General features: G+C 44.3%; 1 protein-coding gene across 3 annotated transcripts; it reads right to left on the bottom strand.

Annotated features, from left to right (window-relative positions):
• Positions 1 to 45: 45 nt before the first annotated feature.
• On the bottom strand, positions 46 to 25,246 carry PPT1 (palmitoyl-protein thioesterase 1). Of its 3 annotated transcripts, XM_055254573.2 has the most exons (9): positions 24,912 to 25,246; positions 20,200 to 20,309; positions 19,847 to 19,974; positions 19,129 to 19,199; positions 17,203 to 17,305; positions 8,129 to 8,219; positions 6,301 to 6,399; positions 4,561 to 4,632; positions 46 to 1,519 (listed from the first exon to the last, which is right to left on the bottom strand). In XM_055254573.2, exons 1-9 carry the CDS (start codon positions 25,033 to 25,035, stop codon positions 1,397 to 1,399), a joined length of 921 nt encoding a protein of 306 aa, XP_055110548.1. In that variant the 5' UTR covers positions 25,036 to 25,246; the 3' UTR covers positions 46 to 1,396. The 3 variants fall into 3 exon arrangements, with proteins under 3 accessions (XP_055110548.1, XP_055110549.1, XP_055110551.1); XM_055254574.2 differs by lacking the exon at positions 4,561 to 4,632 and having other exon boundaries at positions 24,912 to 25,066; XM_055254576.2 differs by lacking the exons at positions 19,129 to 19,199; positions 19,847 to 19,974; positions 20,200 to 20,309 and having other exon boundaries at positions 24,912 to 25,063.

The following is a 25,246-nucleotide window of genomic DNA, read 5'->3' as shown; positions in this document are numbered from 1 at the left end:
ATATTTGCTGTACAGAAATGTAAAAAATACTGAAAACACCAAGGATAAGAAACTACTCTTTATTTTAGACAACCTCATAAAATTATTTTCACATCCCCCCCAACTTCTTGCTCTTAATCCTCATCTTTTAATTGAAGAATAAGGCTTAAGAGAGACAAAGGAAAAACCATAATGGCTAAACTTAGCAGCACCGACACGGTTCTTTCATCAAGGCATAGCTCATCATTTCTCCAAACTGACATGCTACAGAAATGTCTTCCAAAAAGCGTTAGGTTTTCACAGAGTGGGGACTGTGATTTCCATGCTCAAACAAACAGTGTAGGAAACGGTAGATTACGTTAGTTTTGTTTACTGTAACAGGAATTCTCAGAGTCCTTAGACACTCTAATGTGGGTTGATCTCCAGAAGGAGAAAGGGAGTGTGTAGTATTTTCCAAGCTTTTTGAGCAAACAGTCCTTTTCTCATGGAACACATCAGAAACAGTTTGGAGTATGCTGGTAAATGTGTTTTGGGGATGGAAGTCAGAAAGTCTGATCTTTTTCATATGGGTCCTCCTATTCTCTGCTGAAGCCAGCAACAGAGTAAGTTGACTCTAGCATCAAGACCACTAGGCAGATTAAGAAAGGGCAGGTTGGTCAAGAATGGAATAGGAAGAACTAGCTGCCTCACTTTTCACTTTCGTGCCTACATTTTCTTCACTCCCTAAGTTATACAAGATGTACATTTCCTCTCTTAAGCAACTTAATTGGGTGCTACTTCCCTCCTTTTGTGACAGCAACTAATTCATCACTACCTGAGGAGACAAGGTGGGTGCCGCAGAAGCAAGACTGTAGGCCAGTGGGATTTGTCTAATAATTGATAAGATGATAGCACAGAGGGCAACGTACTCAGAGAGGAAGGCAGCCTTAAGAAATTATGCAGAAATAGCCAAGCAAGATTTTTCCAAGCACTGGTTAAATCACCAGCAAAACAAAGCGTTTATGTGAGTACCTCAGGCCTGGGTACCTCTTTGCTTGAAATATGGCAAGACTTGGAAAAACGTTTGCCCTTAGAATCTATCTCACTGCTTTAATTAGTTATCTCCTTTGGGCCTGGGCACAGTTCTGGCACTGATGTGGAACAGACTCTCTTTTCTAAAACTGAACTTGACCACATCAAAAGTTTGTAAAACAATCTCCATGGTAATTAAACTTGCATTCAACACCATATGGTGATAGAAGATGGCAAAGGATAAGATTTAGATCTTAGATCTTTCCAAGTAGGGCATGTTAGACGATGATAGAAGGATTAGTTGCAAGCTGGATCTGAGCTCAGGCTTGGGCATGAAGGAAACTGTCTCCCATGTGGTTTGGAAGAGTTAGGGGCTCCCTGAGCTCTATTGTGAACTGTACGGGTTTCATCCAAGGAATGGTATGATGTGGGCATAAAACCATTCTTCAGACAACTGAAGATGGTCACCTTCTGTAGCCAGAAACACTAGCTGTCCTGCATTGTCCATTTCCTTTAGCCCCAGGCGGTCCTGCAGAAGGAAAGGCCATAATTAATCAAAAAGCTTAATGAAGTTTTGAAGTAAAATGGTAAGTACGTTAACTTGAGATATATTGTCAAAATGCAGTTTGTCCTGAGTATTAAACTTGAGGTGTATTTTCAAAAATGCCAAAAAAAAATATCTCCTAGTTATTTTTCTTTCCTTCCTTTCTTTTTCTTTTTCTTTCTTTTCTTTTTCTTTCTTTTCTTTTCTTTCTCTTTTCTTTCTTTTCTTCTTTCTTTTTCTTTCTTTCTCTCTCTTCCTTTTTATTCTCTTCTCCCCCTCCCCCTGCCCCTCCCCCCCTTCTTCCTCTCTCTCTCTCTCTCTCTCTGTCTCTCTCTCTCTCTCTCTGTCTCTTTCTCTCTTTCTTTCTTTTGAGACGGAGTCTTGCTCAGTCACCCAGGCTGGAGTGCAGTGGCGCAATCTCGGCTCACTGCAACCTCCACTTCTCTGGCTGGAGCGATTCTCCTGCCTCTGCCTCGTGAGTAGCTGGAATTACAGGCGCATGCCACCATGCCTGGGTAATTTCTTGTATTTTTAGTAGAGATGGGGTTTCACCGTGTTAGCTAGGATGGTCTTGATCTCCTGACCTCAGGTGATCCACGTGCCTCGGCCTCCCAAAGTGCTGGGATTACAGGCATGAGCCCCCACACCCGGCCAGTTTTTTCTAAGTATTAAAAATGGATATGCAATTGAGATTACTCTATACAGAGTTGTAGATTCTGATTTTTGAAAAGCGCAGAGTCAGAGAACTACCTATAGGTGGGCAAGCCATAGACGACATTGCCTCAGAATGCCATAGGTAAGTGGGACTGAGCCCAAGACAGAACATTAACTAGGTAACTTAAAAACCATCCAACCCAGGACAGGCGCGGTGGCTCACGCCTGTAATCCCAGCACTTTGGATGGCCAAGGCAGGTGGATCACCTGCGGTCGGGAGTTCAAGACCAGCCTGACCAATATGATGAAAGCTTGTCTCTACTAAAAATGCAAAAATTAGCTGGGCATGGTGGCGGGCACCTGTAATCCTAGCTACTTGGGAGGCTGAGACAGGAGAATTCGCTTGAACCTGGGAGGCGGAGGTTGCAATGAGCTGAGATCATGCCATTGCACTCCAGCCTGGGCAACAAGAGCAAAACTGTCTCAAAAGAACAAAACAAAAAAACCATATCCAACCCTTAGGTAACAAACCATGGACACTTTCATATTCTGGAGTTGAAAATGTCATTACCCATAGACTAGGTGCTGGAGAACAACCTCCAGTGCGGAAGATAAGCAGTTACGACAGTGCCAGAATGGTGCTTCTGCCGTGGCCAACATCATTTTGAGCTTTCACAATAAGGAAGTTCTTAGCTGTAATTTCTCAAGCCCTTTTTTTTTTTCAAATCAGATTCTAGCTTCCCTTTTTACCTCACCACCCAAGTTGAGGCACCCAATGCAAAAGAAAAGCCAAGAGGAGACAAATGACCTCTGAAATAACATGGAGGAATTCTAGTAGAAGGTGATTGGTTCAGATATAGTACTTAACGCATTTTGGAGAGTCTGTCTCCAATATAAAATCCTTAGGGCTGGGAGCGGTGGCTCACGCCTGTAATCCCAGCACTCTTGGAGGCTGAGGCAGGTGGATCACCTGAGGTCAGGAGTTGAAGACCAGCCTGGCCAACATGGTGAAACCTGTCTCTACTAACAAAATATTAGGTATGGTGGCGTGTGACTGTAATCCCAGCTACTAGTGAGGCTGAGGCAGGATAATCGCTTGAACCCAGGAGATGGAGGCTGCAGTGAGCTGAGATCACACCATTGCACTCCAGCCTGGGTGACAAAGCAAGACTGTCTCAAAAAAAAAAAAAATCCTTAAAAAGTGTAGAAGGCCCCAGAACTGGAGGTGGTAAATTACTGCAAGTTCTGCTTAAGATACAGGACCTACTGCTAAACAAAATTCGAAACTCTAGTCCCACTCAACCTCCTGCAGGAGCTTCCCTTGTCAGTGTGTAATTCAGAAACAGGATTTCACATCTATTTTTTTTTTTTTTTTTGAGACAGTGTCTTGCTCTGTCTCCCAGGCTGGAGTGCAGTGGCACGATCTTGGCTCACTGCAAGCTCCGCCTCCCAGGTTCACGCCATTCTCCTGCCTCAGCCTCCCGCGCGGCTGGGACTACAGGCGCCCGCCATCACGCCCAGCTAATTTTTTGTATTTTTAGTAGAGACGGGGTTTCACCATGTTAGCCAGGATGGTGTTGATCTCCTGACCTTATGATCCGCCCGCCTTGGCCTCCCAAAGTGCTGGGATTACAGGCTTGAGCCACCGCACCTGGCCTGATTTCACATCTATTAATGTTTAAAAGTAATGTCCCTTGGCCAGGCGCACTGGCTCACACCTGTAATCCCAGCACTTTGGGAGGCTGAGGTGGGTGGAGCACCTGAGGTCAGGAGTTCGAGACCAGCCTGGCCAACATGGTGAAACCCCATCTCTCCTAAAAATACAAAAATTAGCTGGGTATGATGGCACACACCTGTAATCCCAGCTACTAAGGGGGCTGAGGCAGAAGAATTGCTTGAACCTGGGAGGCAGGGGTTGCAGTGAGCCAAGATTGCTCCACTGCACTCCAGCCTGGGCGACAGAGTGAGACTCCGTCTCGGAAAAAAAAAAAAAAAAAAAAAAAAAGGAATGCCCCTCATCATGCATGGAGGCTTCCTGGATTTGTAGCAGACTGTACCTCAGCAAAGGCAGCTAGTTTTAAAACCTTTTTATCAAAAGAAGGGAATCAGACATGAGGTTTCTCTTGTTCTTGTTTGGAAACCATAAGGTTTCAGGATGTAGTGGATTTCTGTAACCCAGTGCCTAATAAGCTAGAGCAAATAATCAAGAGCCTAACAAACTTCACCCATATTGGACGTGAGTCAGGTGTTTCAGGAGTACCTAGTGCTCTGAGGTGTACAGGAAAGGGCTCCAGCACCAAAGAACCTAGCAGCTTCAGGAACTGGGAGCTGAAAAAGCACCAACCTCCCAAGAGAGACTCCCTGCCAGTTACCTGTGTGTACAGGGAGGTCTCCTGTAAGGGAATGGTTTCCTTGGCTTGGCCACTTCTGTAAAATCCAAACCACTGCAGAAGAAGCAAAAGAAATAAGCTCAGATATGACACACAGCACATACTGCCAAAATAATTTGAGACGGGTTAGAAGCTAAAACTGCCCACAAAGTGAACATCACAAAGCTGTAGGAAGAAGGAAAAATGGGTAGGGTGCGTCTGAGTCATCTCTTAAGGGTGGAGCCCGAGGGATGAGTTAATCTTTCTGAGAGGCTGCTTTCCACTTCCCCAGAATTTCTGCTTCCTACATTTATTAAGCAATAAATGTGAAAAATTCCTGTGCTGAGCTCTAGACATTCAAGGATGAACACATAATCTGTTTCCAAAAAGCTCCCAGTCTTGCAAGGCACAGAAACAATTGACTGTTGAGCACAGAGGTCAGCAAACGTTTTTGTAAAGGCCAGATACAAAATATTTTAGGCTTTAAGGGCCATATGGTTGCAACTACTCATTGCTGCCACTGTAACAAATGCAGCCACAGACAGTATGTAAAAAGTAACTAAAACTGTTCCAATGAGGACACTGAAATTTAAATTTTACATAATCTTTATATGTTCAAATACTTTATATGTCTAAATAAATTGTACATAATCTTTGTATGTCCAATTCTTTCCCCCAACCATTAAAAAATGTAAAAAACATTCTTTTATGTTAGTGTTTGGTGTTACTCGTGGGTAACACCAAAACGGGTAGCAGGATGGACTGGGCCTGTGGGCCACAATCGGCCAATCCCTGGTGGTGTGACACAACGTGATGAATGTTCTAACGGAGGCTGATGATTCTACAAAAGGGATCACATTCTGCTTGGAATGGGGATGGCATCCTGGCCTTGACAGACGAATAGAAATTATCAGGTGGAGAAGCCAAGGAAGGGCATTCTAGAGACAGAAAAATATGAACAAAGGCATACGAGAGAAAAAAGCATAAGTAGTACAGTATGGCTTGATCAAGAGTGTATGAAGCGTGCAGACAGGGAAGATTAGGCTGGAAAACAGGGTGAAGCCAGATCAAGGCAGACCTTGGAGGCCAAGCTTAGGAATTTATATATTTTGGGCTAGTGATTCTGAACCATTTTTGGGTCTCTGATCTCTGGAAAATGGATTAAAATTATAGATCCTTCCCCAGAGAATACAATTACATAATTTTGCATAGAATTTTGGGGTTGGAGGGGTAGATTACAATCTTCAGTGTCCAATTTATGGACCTCAAGTGAAGAACTGTTCTACACAAAAGTTGGTGGAAGGGACTGAAGGTTTTTTTCCCCAGCAGGCAGCTGTATTTTTTCATTTCATTTCATTTATTTCATTTCATTTCAATTTCATTTTATGTTCTTTTTGAGACAGAGTCTTACTCTGTCACCCAGGCTGGGGTGCAGTGGCACGATCTTGGCTCACTGCAAGCTCTGCCTCCTGGGTTCAAGTAATTCTCCTGCCTCAGCTTCCTGAGCAGCTGGGATTACAGGTGGCTGCCACCACACCCGGCTAATTTCTTTTTGTATTTTGAGTAGCGATGGGGTTTCACCAAGTTGGCCAGGCTGGTCTTGAACTCTTGACCTCAGGTGATCCACCCGCCTTGGCCTCCCAGAGTGCTGGGATTACAGGCATGAGCCACCGTGCCCAGCCGGCAGCCGCCCTATTTTAATGCCATTTACTCTCCTGGCATGTGGCCTAAGTAGTGTCTCACCTCTGAATCTACAGGGTCCACAATGGAATCATTGAGGAATTTCACCATCACAAACTTTTTCAAGGCCATCAGGTTTTTCTTGTAGGACTCATTGATACCCTGAAAGAAAGGCCAGCAACACCTAAGGTCATTACTATCAGATACCAGCAGAGGGAGTAAAGCCTTCCAGTTCTCTGGTCTCCCTGACCCTGTGCCACTGTTTCTTCCCCACGGGTATGGGCTGTTTTCCAGCTTCCTGACCAGGATATACCTGTACAGCTTTTTTTTTTTTCCTAAAAAACAAAACAAAATATTTTATTTTAGATTCAGGGGGGTACATGTGCAGTTTTGTTATAAGGGTATATTGTGTGATGCTGAGGTTTGGGGTTCTGTTGATCCTTTCACCCAGATAGTGAACACAGTGCCCAACAGGAAGTTTTTCAGCCCTAGCCCCTCCCTCCCAGCTTTTGGAGTCTCCAGTGTCTATTGTTCCCATCTTCATATCCATGTGTACCTAGTGTTTAGCCCCCACTTGTAAGTGAGAACACGTGATATTTGGTCTTCTGTTTCTGTGTTCATTTGTTTAGGATGATGGCCTCCAGCTGCATCCATGTTGCTGCAAAGAACAGGATTTCATTCTTTTTTATGACTGTGTAATAGTCCATGGCGTATATGTACCACATTTTCTCTACCCAGTCCACCGCTGATGGGCACCTAGGTTGATTTCATGTCTTTCCTATGGTGAACAGTGCTGCAATAAACACGAGTGCAAGTGTCTTTTTGGCAGGACAAATTTGTTTTCCTTTGGGTATATACCCAGTCATGGGATTGCTTATACAGCCTTTTCTTTTTTTTTTCTTTTTTTTTTTTTTTTGAGATGGAGTCTCGCTCTGTCGCCCAGGCCAGAGTGCAGTGGCGCCATCTCAGCTCACTGTAACCTCTGCCTCCCGGGTTCAAGCAATTCTCCTGCCTCAGCCTCCCGAGTAGCTGGGATTACAGGTGGTTGCCACCACGTCCAGCTAATTTTGTATTTTTAGTAGAGACAGGGTTTCACTATGTTGGCCAGGCTGGTCGCGAACTCCTGACCTCAAGTGATCTGCCCACCTTGGCCTCCCAAAGTGCTGGGATTACAGGCACGAGCCACCACGCCCGGCCTTATACAAGCTTTTCTTACCATCCTATCTGACTGACATGCCACCGACCATGGCATACAGGTACAACTATGAGTTTACACCACACTCCATAGGTGTCCATCACATAGGTGAGAGGCTTCTAGTCAGAGAAAGCCAAGACAAAATAAGAAACTGCAAATTCCGGGTTCTGGTATATGCTATTCTGTGTTGTTTTTTGTTTGGTTTGTTTTTTCCTTCAAACTTTCTGTTTAAAAACAAAAAACCAAAAGACTCTCCAGATGAGTCTAATATAAACTGAGCCATCTAGTTTACCAGAACCTACCAAACCATGTTTGTGTCTGGGACATACTCAGTGCCTACTGTATCTCTCTTTTAGGTAAATCTCCAGAGAAAAATCCACCCCCAGACTGATCCATCAGGAAAGCTTCCCTCATTAAGACAGCAGCTGTGAATTTCCACCTCACCCAGTCAGCAACCTACCGAGCTTATCCTGTGTGTTTCAACACCAGGAGAGGGAAAGAACTTCAGGGAAGAAAGGCAAATGAATTTCAACCTCCCTAAAGGGAACTGAATCTCAAAGGCCCTGCCTCCCAAAAAAAACAACACTTCTGTTTCCTAGGGTCTGCCCAGGACAGAAACAGTCACTGCTGATTTGTTTATGAAAACCTAAACAGGAAAAGAACGCACATCTATGGGAGCCCGGTTTGGGTGCTTACCCGCTCCTGATTTATATCTGCCAAGAAGATGCTGTGGTTGCGATACACATCCTCCTTTATGGGGTCATGCCAGTATTCGGCTTGCACGAGGCTGTAGGAAAACAAAGGAATAAGGTGATCAAGCTACAGGTCAGTCAGTATGCCTAGGGCATGCTCAGTGCAAAGGCCACCAAGAGACTTTAAAAGGACAAAAGGCTGGCCAGGCACAGTGGCTCATGCCTGTAATCCCAGCACTTTGGGAGGCTGAGGCAGGTGGGTCACGAGGTCAGGAGTTCAAGACCAGCCTGGCCAAGATGGTGAAACCCTGTCTCTACTAAAACTACAAAAATTAGTCAGGCGCGGTGGCAGGCGCCTGTAATCCTAGCTACTTGGGAGGCTGAGGCAGGAGAATTGCTAGAATCCCGGCGGCAGAGGTTGCAGTGAGCTGAGACTGCAGCACTGCACTTCAGCCTGGGCGACAGAGTGAGACTCCATCTCAAAAAACAAGGACAAAAGGCCAAAGCTCTCAAGTCCCAGGCCTTACCCTTTAATACAGAAGACAAGACTTGCACCTATGAAACGGTCTGTCAACAAGACACCTTGTTGAGACAAGGACTATTCAGCATAGCACAGAAATTATAAAAGATTCAGGCAAAGGACTCATCAATATTTGCTTCTCCTATGACACTGGGGTTTATTATACTTAACATGCTGACATGGTTTGGCTGTGTCCTCACCCAAATCTCATCTTGAATTGTAACTCCCACAATACCCATATGTCATGGGAGGTGACTGAATTATGGGGGTGGGTCTTTCCTGTGCTGCTCTCATGACAGTGAATAAGTCTCATGAGATCTGATGGTTTCAAAGAGGGGAGTTGGGCCAGGTTCCGTGGCTCATGCTTATAATCCCAGCACTTTGGGAGGCCAAGGTGGGCAGATCGCCTGAGGTCACGAGTTCGAGACCAACCTGGCCAACATAAGGAAACCCCGTCTCTACTAAAAATACAAAAATGAGCCAGGCGTGGTGGCATGTGCCTGTAATCCCAGCTACTCAGGAGGCGGAGGGAGGGAGAATCGCTTGAACCTGGGAAGCTGAGGTTGCAGTGAGTCAAGATCACGCCATTGCACTCCAGCCTGGGAGACAGAGCGAGAATCCATCTCAAATAAATAAATAAATAAATAAATAAATAAATAAATAATAAAATTAAGAGGGGAGTTTCCCTGCCCAAGCTCTCTTCTTTTGTCTGCCGTCATGTAAGACGTGCCTTTCACCTTCCGCCATGATTGTGAGGCTTCTCCAGCCACATGGAACTGTAAGTCCATTATAAACCTCTATTTGCCCAGTCTCGGGTATCTCTTTATCAGTAGCGTGAAAACAGACTAATACAGTAAATAAGTACCAGTAGAGTGGGGTGCTGCTGAAAATGCTGAAAAGTTACCCAAAAATGTGGAAGTGACTTTGGAACTGGGTAACAGGCAGAGGTTGGCACAGTTTGGAGTCCTCAGAAGAAGACAGGAAAATGTGGGAAAGCTTGGAACTTTCTAGAGACTTGTTGAATGGCTTTGACCAAAAGCCTGATAGTGATATAGACAATAAGGTCCAGGCTGAGGTGGTCTCAGATGGGGATGAGGAACTTGCTGGGAACTGGAGCAAAGGAGACTCTTTATACTTTCTTTCCAATCTCTCTCCACTTCCGTTTCCCTTCCAGCCCCCACCTCCTCAAAATAGCCACAGTTACCACAAGGCCTCACATGGGGAAATTCGAACAAACTCTATCCCAGGTTTGGCAGGGAGAGAAATCAAAATTTCTACAACATAAGCTCCGCAGCCAGAGTAGAAGAGCTGCCCAGAGGCAGCCAGAGTGGGTTGAGGATCACTGGGCAGAGGCAGTGGGTCCTGAAAACCCCACTCAGTGGAGCAGGCTGGCGCTAAAGCCCAACAGAGCCAGCTACGTCAGAGATGGAGCTCACCCTCCCAGGAGCAGATGAGACTGAAGTTAAAGGAAGCAACAGTCAGACTGACATTCTAGAATGTGTTTATACATGTATTTGAAACCTTTTAAAGGTTTAGAACTCTGAACATTTATAGAATGCAAAAAAAAAGAAAAAAGAAAAAAGTTCTTGAGGAAAATTAGAAGTGTTACTTCAGTGAACACACAAATAATAAGGAAGCAAAACAGTCTTATTGCTGATACGAAGAAAATCTGAGTGGTCTAGATAGAAGACCAAACCAGCCACAACATTCCCTTAAGCCAAAGCCTAATCCAGAGCAATGTCCTAACTCTCTTCAATTCAGTGAAGGCTGAGAGAGGTGAGGAAGCTGCAGAAAAAAAGTGTGAAGCTAGCAGAGGTTGGTTTGTAAGGTTCAAGGAAAGAAACCATCTCCATAACACAAGAGTGCAAGATGGGGCAGCAAGTGCTGATGTAGAAGCTGCAGTAAGTTATCCAGGAGATCTAGCTAAGATACCTAATGAAGGTGGTGACCATAAACAACAAATTTTCAGTGTAGATGAAACAGTCTTATATTGGAAGAAGATGCCATCTAGGACTTTCACAGCTATAGAGGAGAAGTCAATGCCTGGCTTCAAAACTTCAAAGGACAGGCTGACTCTCTTGTGAGTGCCTCATGGAGCTGACGACTTTAAGTTGAAGCCAGTGCTCGGTTACCATTTTTTAAATCCTAGGGCCCTTAAGAACTACGCTAAATTACTCTGCCTGCGCTCTATAAATGGAACACAAAGCCTGGATGACAGCAGATCTGTTTACAGTGTGGTTTGCTGACTACTTTAAGCCCACTATTGAGACCTATCGCTCAGAAAAAAAGATTCCTTTCAAAACATTACCACGCAGCTGGGCGTGGTGGCTCATACCTATAATGCCAGCACTTTGGGAGGCCAAGGTAGGGGGACCGTTTGAGGCCAGGAGTTCAAGACTAGCTTGGGCAACATAGCAAGACCCCATCTCTACAAAAGAAAACTCTTTTTAAAATTAGCCGAGCATGGTGGTGCATGCCTGTAGTCCTAGCTACTCAGGAGGCTGAAGTGGGAGGATGCCTTGAGTCCAGGAGGTGAAGGCTGCAATGAGCTGTGATCACACCACTGCACTCTAGTCTGGGCAACAGAGCACAACCCTGTCTCGAAAACTATTTTTTTAAATTAAAAAAAGTTTAAAAACACACTTAGAAAACAAACAAATATTACAGCTCATTAAAAAGCACCTGGTCACCCAAGAGCTCTGATGGAGATGCACAAAGAGACGAATGCTGTCTTCACGCTTGCCACAGCATTCATTCCACAGCCCATGGATCAAGCAGTCATTTCAATTTTCAAGTCTTATTATTTAAGAAATACATTTACAAGGTTGTAGCTGCACAGACAGTGATTCCTTTGATGCATCTGGGCAAAGTAAATGGAAAACCTGATGGAAAGGATTTATCATTCTAGATGCCATTAAACATTAACGAGCTGGGTACCATGCACTTTGGGAGGGTGAGGAGGGAAAATCAGTGGAGCCCAGGAGTGTGAGACTAGCCTGGGCCACATAAATGAGATCCCATCTCTACGAAAAATTAAAAAATTAGTGGGGTGTAGTGGCTCACACCTGTAGTCCCAGCTGTTCAGGACGCTGAGGTGGGAGGATCGCTTGAGCCTGGGAGGTTGAGGCTGGGTTGCAGTAAGCTGTAATGGCACCACTGCACTCCACCTTGGGTGACAGAGTGAGACTGTCTCAAAAGCAAACAAAGAAAACTTCATGATTCACGGGAAGAGGTCAAAATATCAATATTAACAGGAATTTAAAAGAAGTTGATTCCAACCCTCATGAATGGCTGAGGGATTCAAGACTTCAATGAAGGAAGTAACTGCAGATGTGGAAATAGCAAGAGAACTAGAATTAGAAGTGGAACCTGACGATGTGACTGAATTGTTGCAATCTCATAAAACAGATAATTGCTTCTTACGGATGAGCAAAAAAGTGGCTTCTTGAGATGGAATCTACTCCTGGTGAAGGTGCTGTGAACACTGATGAAACGACAACAAAGGATTTAGAATAAACATTACATAAGCTTACATAAAAGCAGCAGCAGGGTTTGAAGACTGACTCCAGTTTTGAAAGATGTTCTATTGTGGCCAAAATGCTACCAAATAGCATCGCACGCTACAAAGAAATCTTTCATGAAAGAAAGAGTCAATTGATACAAAGTTCATCATTGTCTCACTTTAAGAAATTAGCACAGCCACCCCAATGTGGGCCGCAAGCCACCCAGGTGCTGAGGCAAGAGACCGAGGGCATGAGCTGTTCCAGTACAATAAAATATATAAAACAACAATGGTTATCCTAGATCTAGATCATAAATATGATTATATATGAATATCATTAATCATTAGTTTGTAGCAATTATTCTTTATTCCAATATTATAATAATCCTTGCCCTACAATCATAACCTAGGAAAAACCAGGCCATACAGAGATAGGAGCTGAAGAGACACGTTGAGAAGTGACCAGAAGGCAAGTGTGAGCCCTGTGTCATGCCCGGACAGGGCCACTAGAGGGCTCCTTGGTCTAGCGGTAATGCCAGCATCTGGGAAGACGCCCACTGCCAAGTGGACCGTGGTCTAGCGGTAGCGTCAGTGTCAAGGAAAAACACCCGCTACTTAGCAGACTGGGAAAGGGAGTCTCCCTTTCCCCGGGGAAGTTTAGAGAAGACTCTACTCCTCCACCTCTTGTGGAGGGCCTGACATTAGTCAGGCCCGCCTGCAGTTATCCGGAGGCCTAACCGTCTCCCTGTGATGCTGTGCTTCAGTGGTCACGTTCCTAGTCTGCTTTCATGTTCCATCCTGTACACCTGGCTCTGCCTTTTAGATAGCAGTAGCAAATTAGTGAAAGTACTAAAAGTCTCTGATATGCAGAAATAATGGCGTAAGCTGTCTTTCTCTCTCTCTCTCCCCGCCTCAGCTGCCAAACAGGGAAGGGCCCCCTGTCCAGTGGACACGTAACCCACATGACATTACCTATCACGGGAGATGGCTCACACTCCTTACCCTTGTCTTGTATCCAATAAATATCAGCGCAGCCTGGCATTCGGGGCCGCTACCAGTCTCCACGTCTTGGTGGCAGTGGTCCCCTGGGCCCAGCTGTCTTTTCTTTTATCTCTTTGTCTTGTGTCTTTATTTCTACACTCTCTCGTCTCCGCACACGGGGAGAAAAACCTACCGACCCTGTGGGGCTGGACCCTACACCCCAACCTTCAGCAACCACCACCCTGATCAGTCAGCAGCCATCAACATCGGGGCAAGAGCCTCCACCAGCAAGAAGATGACTCGCTGAAGACTCAGATGATCAGCATTTTTTAGCAATAAAGTATTTTCTAATTAAGGCATGTACTTTTTTTAGGCATAATGCCACTGCACACTTAATAGACTTCAGTATAGTATAAACATAGCTTTTATATGCACTGGGAAACCAACAACTTTGTGTGACTTGCTGTATTGCAATATTTGCTTTATTGTGGTGGTCTAGAACCGAATCCTCAGTATCTCTGAGGTATGCCTGTAGTTCGTTACATTACTCTCTAACTTTTTTGAATGGCTGAAAAGTCTCTGAGAGCCTGAGTAGATGCCTCAATATTTCCAGAAAACCAAGTTGCAAGTTCATCAGCTGAGGGCAAAGACATGGGGAAAACTGGACAATTGAGGAAAAGCACTCTGAGATCCACTGAGGGTGGGGTGCAAACTGGGAGCAGGGCCCAGAGCAGACCTGGGGAGGGCAAGTTGCTATGAAAATTAAACAGGATATGTAAAGCTCTAGCTTCCCCTGAGCTGGTACAGGGGAAGACGGAGGCCGAGGCCAAGGCTCAGGCCAGGGCAACACTGAAGTATTCCTTGTGGCAGGGAGTGTAGAGGTGGGAGGGTAGAGCATGGGGCAGGGGATGGCAGGGAGCAAACTGGAGGAAGGAGAAGGCTAGGAAGGGCTGACAGCATCTGCAAAGGCAAAAGGGAACTAGAGGGTAGTTTTACATCCAGGAAGGAGAGAGAGAACTATTACACCATTCCTTGTTGCCCTCACCATGCCAAGCCGGGGGCTTCCTCACCAGTTACTGTGCATATTAGGATATCAAGTTTGCTTTGCTAAGGTTAAGTTACCCGAAGAATGTGGAAGACATCTTTTGTGTTCTCTGCCTAAGTCACTCTTGCACTCTTCCTGCCCCGCCTACTGGTTTACAGGGAGGTGAGTATGGTTAGTATGCACGGTCCCACTTCTCTGGCCACAGCTAATGAGAGCAGAGGTGGAGACCTGACCTGAGCTGGGGCATGGTCCCTTCCTGAAGAATCTGAATCGGGACAAAGAGATTCTAGCCTCAGACTGAGACAATCTCCTAACAGAAGATTAAACATTTGGAAGCCGTGCGAGGCCACCTTCCATCATGTGGGTGGCAGGGGAAGCTGGTCTGCAAGGAGAGAAAGCAGCAGCGACACAGACAGAAGCAACAGTGGCACTGGAGAAGAATACCCTGGCTCCTCATGGCTCCCAATTCTTGATTCTAGGCCCTATGAGGCCTTAGGCACCGACAGAGTATGACTTTCTTTTAAAATTTACTTTGGCTTGATATGGGTTTCTTCTTGCAACCAGAATTAATCCTCCCTAATACCAGGGGCAACCTGGGACAGTATCACAAAGACAAAATGATTTCTCTTTATTACTTTAAGCCTTCACCATCTGCTCTGCTAAAACAGTTCTCACACTCATTCATCTACTTGCTTGCTTTCAAAAACATGTTGCCATTTTTTATGATCTCTTACCTCCTCTCTCCCTGTTCTCTCTGCCCTTGTGGGTTTATCACTTTTTATTCTTCTGCTACCACTTCATTAAAGTTTAAGGAGGAAGTGAAGATAAACACATCAATCTATCGCTTTTAATCAGTATTTTTTATTTTTATTTTTTGAGACACAGTCTCACTCTGTCACCTAGGTTGGGGTGTAGTGGCACAATCTCAGCTCACTGCAACCTCCCCCTCCTGGGTGCAAGCAATTCTCTAGCCTCAGCCTCCGGAGTAGCTGAGACTACAGGTGTGCGCCATCACGCCTGGCTAATTTTTGTATTTTTAGTAGAGATGGGGTTTTGCCATTTTGGCGAGGCTGGTCTTGAACTCCAGGCCTCAAGTGATCTGCCTACCAAGGCCTCCCAAAGTGCTGGGATAACAGGCATGAGCCGCCGCACCCCGCCTTAATCAGTATTTAGGTGTCACTTGTCACCCCCCGACGGACTGCTCACTCAGCATCACTAACAGAATTCTGGTCGCCAAGGATTGTTTTGGTTCACACAAAGAAAGAAAAGTGTAGGCTTTTTGGAGGCAACTGGGCAAGAGTGAGAATAAAGAGTAAAGGAGGAAGAATGAAGTTTAAACACCATGCAAATCCATGAGAACAGAGAATATGTAGAATATAAATAATTAAGTTGTAATTAGCCACAGCCAATCAAACCAGGCAAAGGGGAAAGCCTGGTGTAGCCTGAGGGTAAAAAAAAGGAGCTAGAGGTACAGAGTATCTTAGTTTTCTATAATAACCATCAGGTGGTACTGCTGACCCAAAACAGCTTTGTGGCTATTTGTGTAGCCAACGAGTGGGAAGAGAAAAGACAGCTATTAGCTGTAGGTGGTTCCAACATGAGTCAGTCACAAGGCTGTATCTTGGAAAATGGCTTCAAGAATATACTGTAATAAAAAGTTGTTATTTGACAAGAATGAGACACTTGGAAAACCCACAGGGTATTAGTTGATCCCAAACTCCAGCTATCATCAAGAGCACGTCAGACCTACCGTCAAAACTTTTTTTTGTTTTTTTTGAGACGGAGTCTCCCTCTGTTGCCCAGGCTAGAGTGCAATGGTGCAATCTCGGCTCACTGCAAGCTCCGCCTCCTGGGTTTTTTAAGCGATTCTCCTGCCTCAGCCTCCTGAGTAGCTGAGATTACAGGCACATGCCACCACGCCCAGCTAATTTTTGTATTTTTAGTAGAGATGGGGTTTCACCATGTTGGTTAGGCTGGTCTTGAACTCCTGACCTCATGATCCACCTGCCTCCGCCTCCCAAAGTGCTGGGATTACAGGCGTGAGCCACCACGCCTGGCTCACAACTTCTAAGGATAGAGCCTGGGAATCCATTTTTAATGAATTTCCCTGTGGTTCTGATATAGGATTAAGTTTGGAAACAACTGAACAAGCACACACTATGAAACTAATTCTGCATGTTTGTTTTTTTTTAAATAGATTTTAATAGAGACAGGGGTCTCACTATGTTGTTCAGACTGGTTGTGAACTTCTGGCTTCAAGCAATCCTCCTGCCTTGGCCTCTCACAGAGCCGGGATGACAAGTGTGAGCCATTATGCCAGGCTGGCCATGCTAAACACCCAAATACATTTGAGTAGTCAGGGACAGTGACATAGGGAGTAGCTAACATCATAAAGAATCTGTCCTCTAAATACCAACAATAGTTCCTTGAGCTTAGTACTTTCTAAAGGCTTTCTGTTTGTTTTTTAAGGATGGAGATTTATTGTTATAATTACATTCTTCTTACATAGAAAAATGCCCTTGTTTTTCTTTCTTTGCTTTTTAATTAATAGACTTTTTGGAGCAAGTTTAGGTTTACAATAAAATTGAGCAGATAGTACAAAAAGATCTCATTTGAAGGCCGGGTGCGGTGGCTCACACCTATAATTCCAGCACTTTGGGAGGCCAAGGCGGGTGGGTCACCTGAGGTCGGGAAGTTGGAGACCAGCCTAACCAACGTGGAGAAACCCTGTCTCTTCTGAAAAATACAAAATTAGCCGGGCGTGGTGGTGCATGCCTGTAATCCCAGCTACTTGGAGGCCGAGGCAGGAGACTCGCTTGAATCTGTGAGGCAGAGGTTGTGGTGAGACAAGATCACGCCACTGCCCTCCGGCCTGGGCAACAAGAGCAAAACTCCGTCTCAAAAAAAAAAAAAAAAAGTCTCATTCGAATATCATAAGGAACTACTGCTGGAATCACTGTGAGCAGGAAAGTCAGCATGATATTTTCACATGATGACAGGTCTGTCATCTTTTCAGCTAACCATACATACCGTTCCTGAACAACTTTGGAGTACGCCCCAGCATTCAGTGTTTTTCTGATGAAGTCACAGATGTGAGAGCTCTCTCCTGGGCATCGAGGGAGTCCAAAAACACCTACAGTGGTAGATGACAAATATCCATTCCTTCAATAATCATGTATCGAATACCCACTATGCACAAGGCACTGTGAGAAACAAAATGAACAGGACCAAACTCTGATTTCATTCACTTACTCCTCATGAAAATAAAGCGCAGAGAACTCATACTATCACCAGCTTCCTCCTGGTGCTGCTACACTCCTTCCCGCCTAATGATCTTTTTACCTGCTCATCCCTGGAGGATGTGCTGCATCACATGGCTGGACCCATTTTCAGCTCTCAGGTCTTGGTCCTAGGCAAGTCATATCTGACACCATATCTCAAATAGTATCCACCCCCATTTCCTTCCCCTCCCCCAGTTATACTTCATCCTTAGCATCCTCATCAATAACATTGTTTTGAGTACCACGAATAGTTCTAAGCAAAATATTGGCAACAATTAATTTAATCCTCACAACCGCCCTGTGGAGTAGATATCATTATTTGCCCTATATCACAGATAGAAAACTGTAAAACTGAGAAGTTAAATACCTTGTCCAAGGTTAGACAATAAGGGATAAACCAGGATTCAGACACAGGCAGTTTGGCCCCAGAGCCCACTCCTTTAAGCACTACAACTACTAGTGTGTCCTTCAAACAGTATCCTGTTGTTCTTGTTGTTTTTTTCCAAGAGATTGGGTCTTGCTATGTTGCCTAAAGTGCAATGGCTATTCACAGGCTCAATTATAGCACGTCACAGTGCCTTGAACTCCTGGCTTCAAATGATCCTCCAGCCTCAGCCTCCCAAGTAGCAGGGACTACAGGTATACACCACCACGTGCCCAGCTATCCTCCATCTTATCGTGTATATATATGTGTGTGTGTGTATATCTGTATATAAGTGAATATATGTGGGTATATATATGTCTGTGTGTGTGTATATAGGTGCATATGTGTATATATATGTCTATGTATGCATGTGTATATATATATGTCTATGTATGTATGTGTATATATGTGCACGTGTGTGTGTGTGTGTGTATTTCAAGAATGCAAGAACCTTGTCTGTCTTGTTCCTGGCATATAATAGGTTTTCAATAAATATTTGTTAAATGAATGAATAATAAAGCTGTTCTTACCAACTTGCGTTTGTATAATCCTTATACTTTTAAAAAGTATTTTCCTACCTATTATTTATCCTCTGAAAAATTCCCATAGGACAGGCAGGGCCATATTTTGGTTTCCTCCATCTGTGAGTGGAACCTAAGATACCAAATTACTTGCCTAGGAGTAATAGTTAATTGAGTGAGTCCAGGCTTCCTGATTAGACGGAGAATCATTCTGCTCCCACATTATACCAGCTAATAGCTATACCCATCACAACAGAGATGAAATTCCATTCTAATGACACATCCTTCCCCAATAGTATGGAATTCTGTCTAAATAGAAAACCTGCTGTTTCTCAAAGAGTTTAAATTTATAGACACAAGAGCTTACACACTATTCTTTGCCTAAGCCTAAATTCAAGAGGATACCACCAAGTCAGAGAACAGAAAAGGTCACTCAATTTTCCTAATTCCTCAACCACCACCTGCCACGTGGCTATAACCATCTCACTTCCATGCAATCGTGTCAATGAAATTGGAGAGAAGTAGATGCCAACCTAGCGATCCAGGCCTCTGGAATCCTACGTCTCTTCCTATGTCTCCAGCAATGCTGGCTAGTTTGTTAAAAGCTAGAGAAACAGGATTTTGCAAGGATGGTTGATGTCTTGTGCAAATACAGTTCCTAGATTTTTTAAAAATCAGGTGGTCATGTGGGTTAGAATAGAGAAAAAAGAAAGCAAAGAGGCAAAGTTACCTTGATGTTGTCCCCCAACCGAGATCAGATTGATCATGGGAGGTGAAGGGCATCTCTGAGCCACTGCCCTCCTACGGAATAAAAGGGAGTTTTAGCTCCGACTGTCAGATGGAAATGCATCATCCACAATCAGCATCACAGATTAAGCTAGTCATCCTCTGTGACTCCCCAAAACCGCAGTTTCAGGATTTTCCTGATATGGGCAAATGCAAATATTTCTTTCAACTTTCATAGAAAATAAATTAAGCGAGGGCCGGGCACAGTGGCTCACACATGTAATCTCAGCACTTTGGGAGGCTGAGGTGGGTGGACCACCTGAGGTCAGGAGTTCGAGACCAGCCTAGACAACATGGTAAAACCCCATCTCTACTAAAAATACAAAAAATTAGCTAGGTGTGGTGGTGAGCACCTGTAGTCCCAGCTACTCGGGAGGCTGAGGCAGGAGAATTGCTTGAACCTGGGACGTGGAAGTTGCAGTGAGCCAAGATCACGCCACTGCACTCCAGCCTGGGCAACAAGAGAGAAACTCCGTCTCCAAAAAAAAAAAAAAAGAAAGAAAAGAAATTAAGTTCCATAAAGCTTCTTACACAGGAACATTTTAGGAAATTTCCCTTCCAAGATAGGTGACAATCTTGAATTGGAGGAGTGGATTTATCTGAATAAAAGAAAAAAAAATCAATTCCATATAAGTGGTACAATATAACAAAAAGGAACTTACAGAAATTGGCCTCCCTGGGAGAATCCCATAGCATTGTAGCCTTGCTGCAATTTAGGATCCTTAGCAAGTATCTGACACACTGTTGTTACTTGGGAATTGACATTCAAGAAGAAGCTGTTCTCCACGTCCTAAAAAAGAAGCCAGAGAGAAGTGAGAGGATGGGAGTGAAAACAACCACTGACATCTTCTCTAAGAGGTAAACTCATTTAGGTTGGTATCCTCACATGAGCCACTCAAGGGTGAAAGTATCATTGTATGATTTGCTGCTAAAAACACAAGGCAAAGCATTTTAACAGTATATGCTATGAAATCAGTCAGCAACCCTTCAAAGGAACAGCTGTGAAGTACCTTACCTCCATCAGAGTCTTCCCAATCTCTAAAGATAAGACATAAATTCCAGGTATTTTCTTCTCAACCATTTTTTTAACAGCACCCATGCTTAAGGGATTGCAACAGCTGTCTCCTAGCCAACAAAAAACAATGATGGAAACTCATGAGTCAAAATATTATTTATTGTTTAAAAACTTTGAGGCCTCAAAGAGCATTATCAAGAATGTGAAAACAATGTATAGAATAGAAGAAAATATTTGCAAAACAGTTATCCAATAAGGGCTTAATACCCAGAATATACAAGGAATTTATAACTTACTTACAACTCAACAAAAACATAACCTAATTTAAAAACGGGAAAAGAAATTAAACAGATATTTTTCCAAAGAAGATATACAAATGGCTAACAACTGGCATGTGAAAAGCATGTGAAATGCAAACCAAAACCACAATGAGATACCATTTCACCCAGACTAGGATGTCTTTAATAATAATTTTTTAATAGAAAATAACAAGTCTTGTCAAGGATGTAGAAAAATGGCACCCCTTGGACATTGCTGGTGGGAATGTAATAAGCAGCCACTGTGAAAAACAGTTTGGTGGTTTCTCAAAAAGTTAAACATACAATTACTAAATGACTCAGCAATTCAACTCCTAGTTATACACCCCAAAGAAATAAAAACACATGTCCATGCAGAAACTTGCATATAGATGTTAACAGCAGCAGTATTTGTAATAGTCAAAAGGGAGAAACAATCCAGCAGTCCATCAATGAATGAATGAACAAAATGTGGTATATTCACACAATGGAATATTACTGAGTTATAAAAAAGGAACAAAGTGCTGACACATGTTACAACTTGAATGAACCCCAGAAACATTATACTAAGTGAAATGAGCCAGACTCAAAAGGCCACATAATGCATGATTCCTTTCACAGGATAAATAAAGAATAGGCAAATCCACTGAGATACAGAAAACCAAGCTGGAGATTATCAAGAAGCAGTAGGAGGGGGAATAGGGAGTGATTGCTTAATGGCTATGTGTGTTTTTCTGGGGTGTTGAAAAGGAGAGACGTGTTAGTTGCACAACATTGCAAATACACTAACTGCCACTGAATTGTACAATTTTAAATGGTTAACTTTATATGAATTTTTACCTCAATTTTAAAAAATAGAAGAAAGAACATTTTTTGCTTAGCTCCTGTTTATCAAGTAGTAACAAGCTTCAAAAGTCCATACAGGAGCTGGGTGTCATGGCTCACATCTGTAATACCAGCAGTTTGGGAGGCCGAGGCGGGTGGATCACGAGGTCAGGAGCTCGAGACCAGCCTGGGCAACATGGTGAAACCCCATCTCTACTAAATATACAAAAATTAGCCGGGTGTGGTGGCACATGTCTGTAGTCTCAGCTACTTGGGGGGCTGAGGTAGGAGAATTGCTTGAATCTGAAAGGTGGAGGTTTCAGTGAGCCAAGATCATGCCACTGCACTCCAGCCTGGGAAACGGAGCAAGGCTCCATCTCAAAAAAAACAAAAACAAAAAAAACATCCACATAGGCCAAGCACGGTGGCTCATACCTTGATCATCCCAGCGCTTTGGTAAGATGAGGCAGGAGGATTGCTTGAGGCCAAGGGTTTGAGACCAGTTTGGGCAACATAATGAGACCCCGTCTCAAAAAAACCAAAAAGCCCATATAGGATAATTAAGACACCAAATTTACAAATGAAAAATAAGCAGAGGTACACATTCCCTTTCCCTATCACAGGGGATATTTGGGGTGAACAGATGCAAAGTTTTCTCTTCAGGGCCAGGACTAGGGTGAGGCAAATTAAGCATCTAGGGCAGCGGTCCTCAACCTTTTTGGCACCAGGGACCAGGTTTGTGGAAGACAATTTTTCAAAACTGTTCCACCTCAGATCATCAGGCATTCGTTAGATTCTCATAAGCAGCACACAACCCAGATCCCTCACATGTGCAGTTCGCAACAGCATTTGAGCTCATATGAGAATCTAATGCCACTGCTGATCTGACAGGAGGTAGAGCTCATGGCAGTAAGGCTCCATGTTCACTCACCTCCTGCTGTGTGGCCTAGTTCCTAACAGGTCACAGACCCAGGGAGTTTGGGACCCCTGCTCTAGGGCACAAAATTTAAGGAGGCACTCATTCTCAGGTTTATGTAAGTGCTGACCCTGAATTTGAGAGTGAGTGCCTCCTTAAATTTGCACTTCAGGAGCCTCTTCATCTTGTCCTAGTCCCAGACTTGTTTCTTCTATTTCAAGGAACCAGAAGTAGGAACAGGAAGCAAACCGGCTACTGAGTAGGAGAAGTGGACTGAGATCATTTCCCATTTTGTACTTACTCATTCCATTTTCAACCTGCGAGAAAGCTTAAGCACCAATTTTAGAAGAAGAAAAGGCTATTGCCTGGAGAATCGTCTATTCCTTTTATTTCTCTGAAAACAACGTTCTCCACACTGAGCTGTAATTGTAGGTTACTTAACTGCCTCTGCCTCCTCTGTAACTGTGTCCTCTTTTGACCCCACTGTAGTAGCCCCAAGGCCTGGTGCAGAACCTTGAAAGTGTTTGTATTTGCTGACTCTAATTACTCTGAATATTTTTCTGTAACCCATCCCAATAAAGCTCTCACTATCATGACTCTCCCAAAACTGCTTTTCTCAGGATTAATCGTCTTTATATTGCTAAATCCAACAATCAGTTGTCAGCCTTTATCTTCCTTGATCCATTAACATTTGATACAGTTGATCATGACTTATCGACATTTGATGCAGTTGATCATGCCCTTCTTCCTGAAACATCTTCTTCACTTGGCTTCAAGGACACTGCACTTTCTTGACCCCTCCACTTTCACTGGCTATTCGGTTACAGTCTCCTTTGCTAGTTTCTCCTCATTTCCTCCACCTCCAATTGAATGGAGTGCCTCAGGGCTCAGTCCTCTGTGTACACTCATTTCCTAGGTGGTCTCACCCAGGCCCTAGCCTTTAACTACTAGCTGTATGCCAGACTCCCCACTTAAATCTCCAGCCCACATCTCTGTCCTAGACTCCACGCTCCAAATGCCTGTACAACATCTCTTGGGTGTCTCCTGAGGATCTCAAGTTTAGTCAGCCCAAAAGCAGACTCTTGATCTTTCCCCCACCCTAAGTCAGCTTGTCCTACAGGCTTCCCCATCTTGGTAAAGTGAAAACTTCACCCTTCCAATTGTCCAGGCCAAAACCTGTGGAGTAATCTTTGGCTCCTTTCTTTCTCTCTTATTCCAAGTCTGATTTGTTAGCAATCCACCTTCAAAATCTATCCAAACTTTGACCACTTCTCAACACCTCTACTGTTACTCTACAGTTCCAAGTCATCATCATCTCTTGCTTAAATTATTGCAATAGTTTCCTAACCTGTCTCCCTGTGACTATCCATGACCCCCTATGATCTATTCTCAATACAGCAACTAAAGTGATTCTTTAAAAATGTGTCAGATCATGTCACTCATCTGCTCAAAAAGTTCCCCATGACACTCTAGCCAAAGTCTCTGCATTAGTATTACTAGGCCCAATAACTTCTGTACCTGCCCCTCCCTTCCAAACTAAACTCCTAACTTCTTCCCCTTGCTTACTCATTTCCAGCCATGCTGATCTGAATGCTGTCCCTTGAACACACTAGACATACTTCCACATCAGGGCTTTCCCATTTACTGTTCCTTCTACCAGATAGCCAAATGGCAACTGTCCTCATCCACCTCAGTTTTGTACTCAGATGTCACTTTTTCAAGAATTCTTTCCCAACTTTGCTTTATTAAAAGTGCAAGCCCCCACCTCCAGTCTTTATCCCACACCCTACTCCATTTTTCTCCATTGCACTTATCACCATTTGATATGCTATGTTTTACTTGTTAATTTCTTTATAATCTGCTTCTCCTACTGGAGAGTAGATTCCAAAAGAACAAAGAATTTAGTCTGTTTAGTTCCCTACTGTATCCTCAGCACCTAGTAGGTGCTCAATAACTGTGTTAAATGAATATAGGTTGAGCATCCTAATCTGAAAATGCGAAATCCAAAATCTGAAAGTTTTCAGCGCAGACATGATGCCACAAGTGGAAAATTCCACACCTGACCTCATGTGATGGGTTGCACAAAATTATTTAAAATATTGCATAAAATTACCTTCCAGCTATGTGTATAAGGTGTGTATGAAAAATAGATGAATTTCCTGTGGGTCCCACCCCCCAGATATCTTGTATATATGCAAATATTTAAAAAAAAATCCGAAATGCTTCCCAGTCCCAAGCATTTCAGATAAGGGTTACTCAACTTGTAAATGAACTGTAGGTGCCCAACAAATCTCTGTTCAATGTGTGAAGGAATAAATAAAAGGGTAGATGCGCCAGTCATATAGCCAGCCGCAGCTCGCCTAGCCTGACCAAGTGCGAGATGCTGCATCCTGACGCCACTACTGTAAGGATTAATCAAGGACAGCATGTAAAACTTCAACGCCGTGCGCGGCTCTCTCTTTCCTTCCCCTTCTCTCTTTCCAGTGAAGGGGACGGCTCCTTCCCCTTCTCTCTTTCCAATGGAGATCCTTCAAATCCTTCAAATCCTAAAATGTCGAGGCAGCCGCGTGCTGTGGGACCAGGTCCTTGCCCTCTACACCCGCATTTTGCAGATGCGAACCCAGGCTAGGAGGAGAGAGAATCGCCAAACCCTTTTAAACTTCTCACTCACTCACCCATCCCATGCCAGATCACCAACGGCAGCGGCGCCGGCGGGTCCAGATGCTGCAGCGCCCGAGAAGCGCAGGTCCATGGCAGGAGAGCGACAGCCAAGAGCCACAGGCAGCGGGGCGACGCCATCTTCAGTGTGTCACATGACCGCGGGCGCCAGACTCCGGGAACCGCGCTCCGCCTGCCTGGGCGTGGCGTCGCCGGTTGCAGACGGTAACCTGCGCATCCCGAAGGGATGCCCAGCCTGATGGGCGTCGGCCCTACCCTGGAGCTTTCAGCGCGACAGGTCCCCCGCGAGGCCCCGCTGGCCGAGTGGGGCTCTGCGCTCTCGTAGACCGCC

The sequence above is a fragment of the Symphalangus syndactylus genome, chromosome 12, assembly GCF_028878055.3.
Source record: "Symphalangus syndactylus isolate Jambi chromosome 12, NHGRI_mSymSyn1-v2.1_pri, whole genome shotgun sequence".
Taxonomy (NCBI): Eukaryota; Metazoa; Chordata; class Mammalia; order Primates; family Hylobatidae; genus Symphalangus; species Symphalangus syndactylus.
The sequence above is the reverse complement of the archived record's forward strand: the minus strand, read 5'-3'. Positions and strand labels throughout refer to the sequence as shown.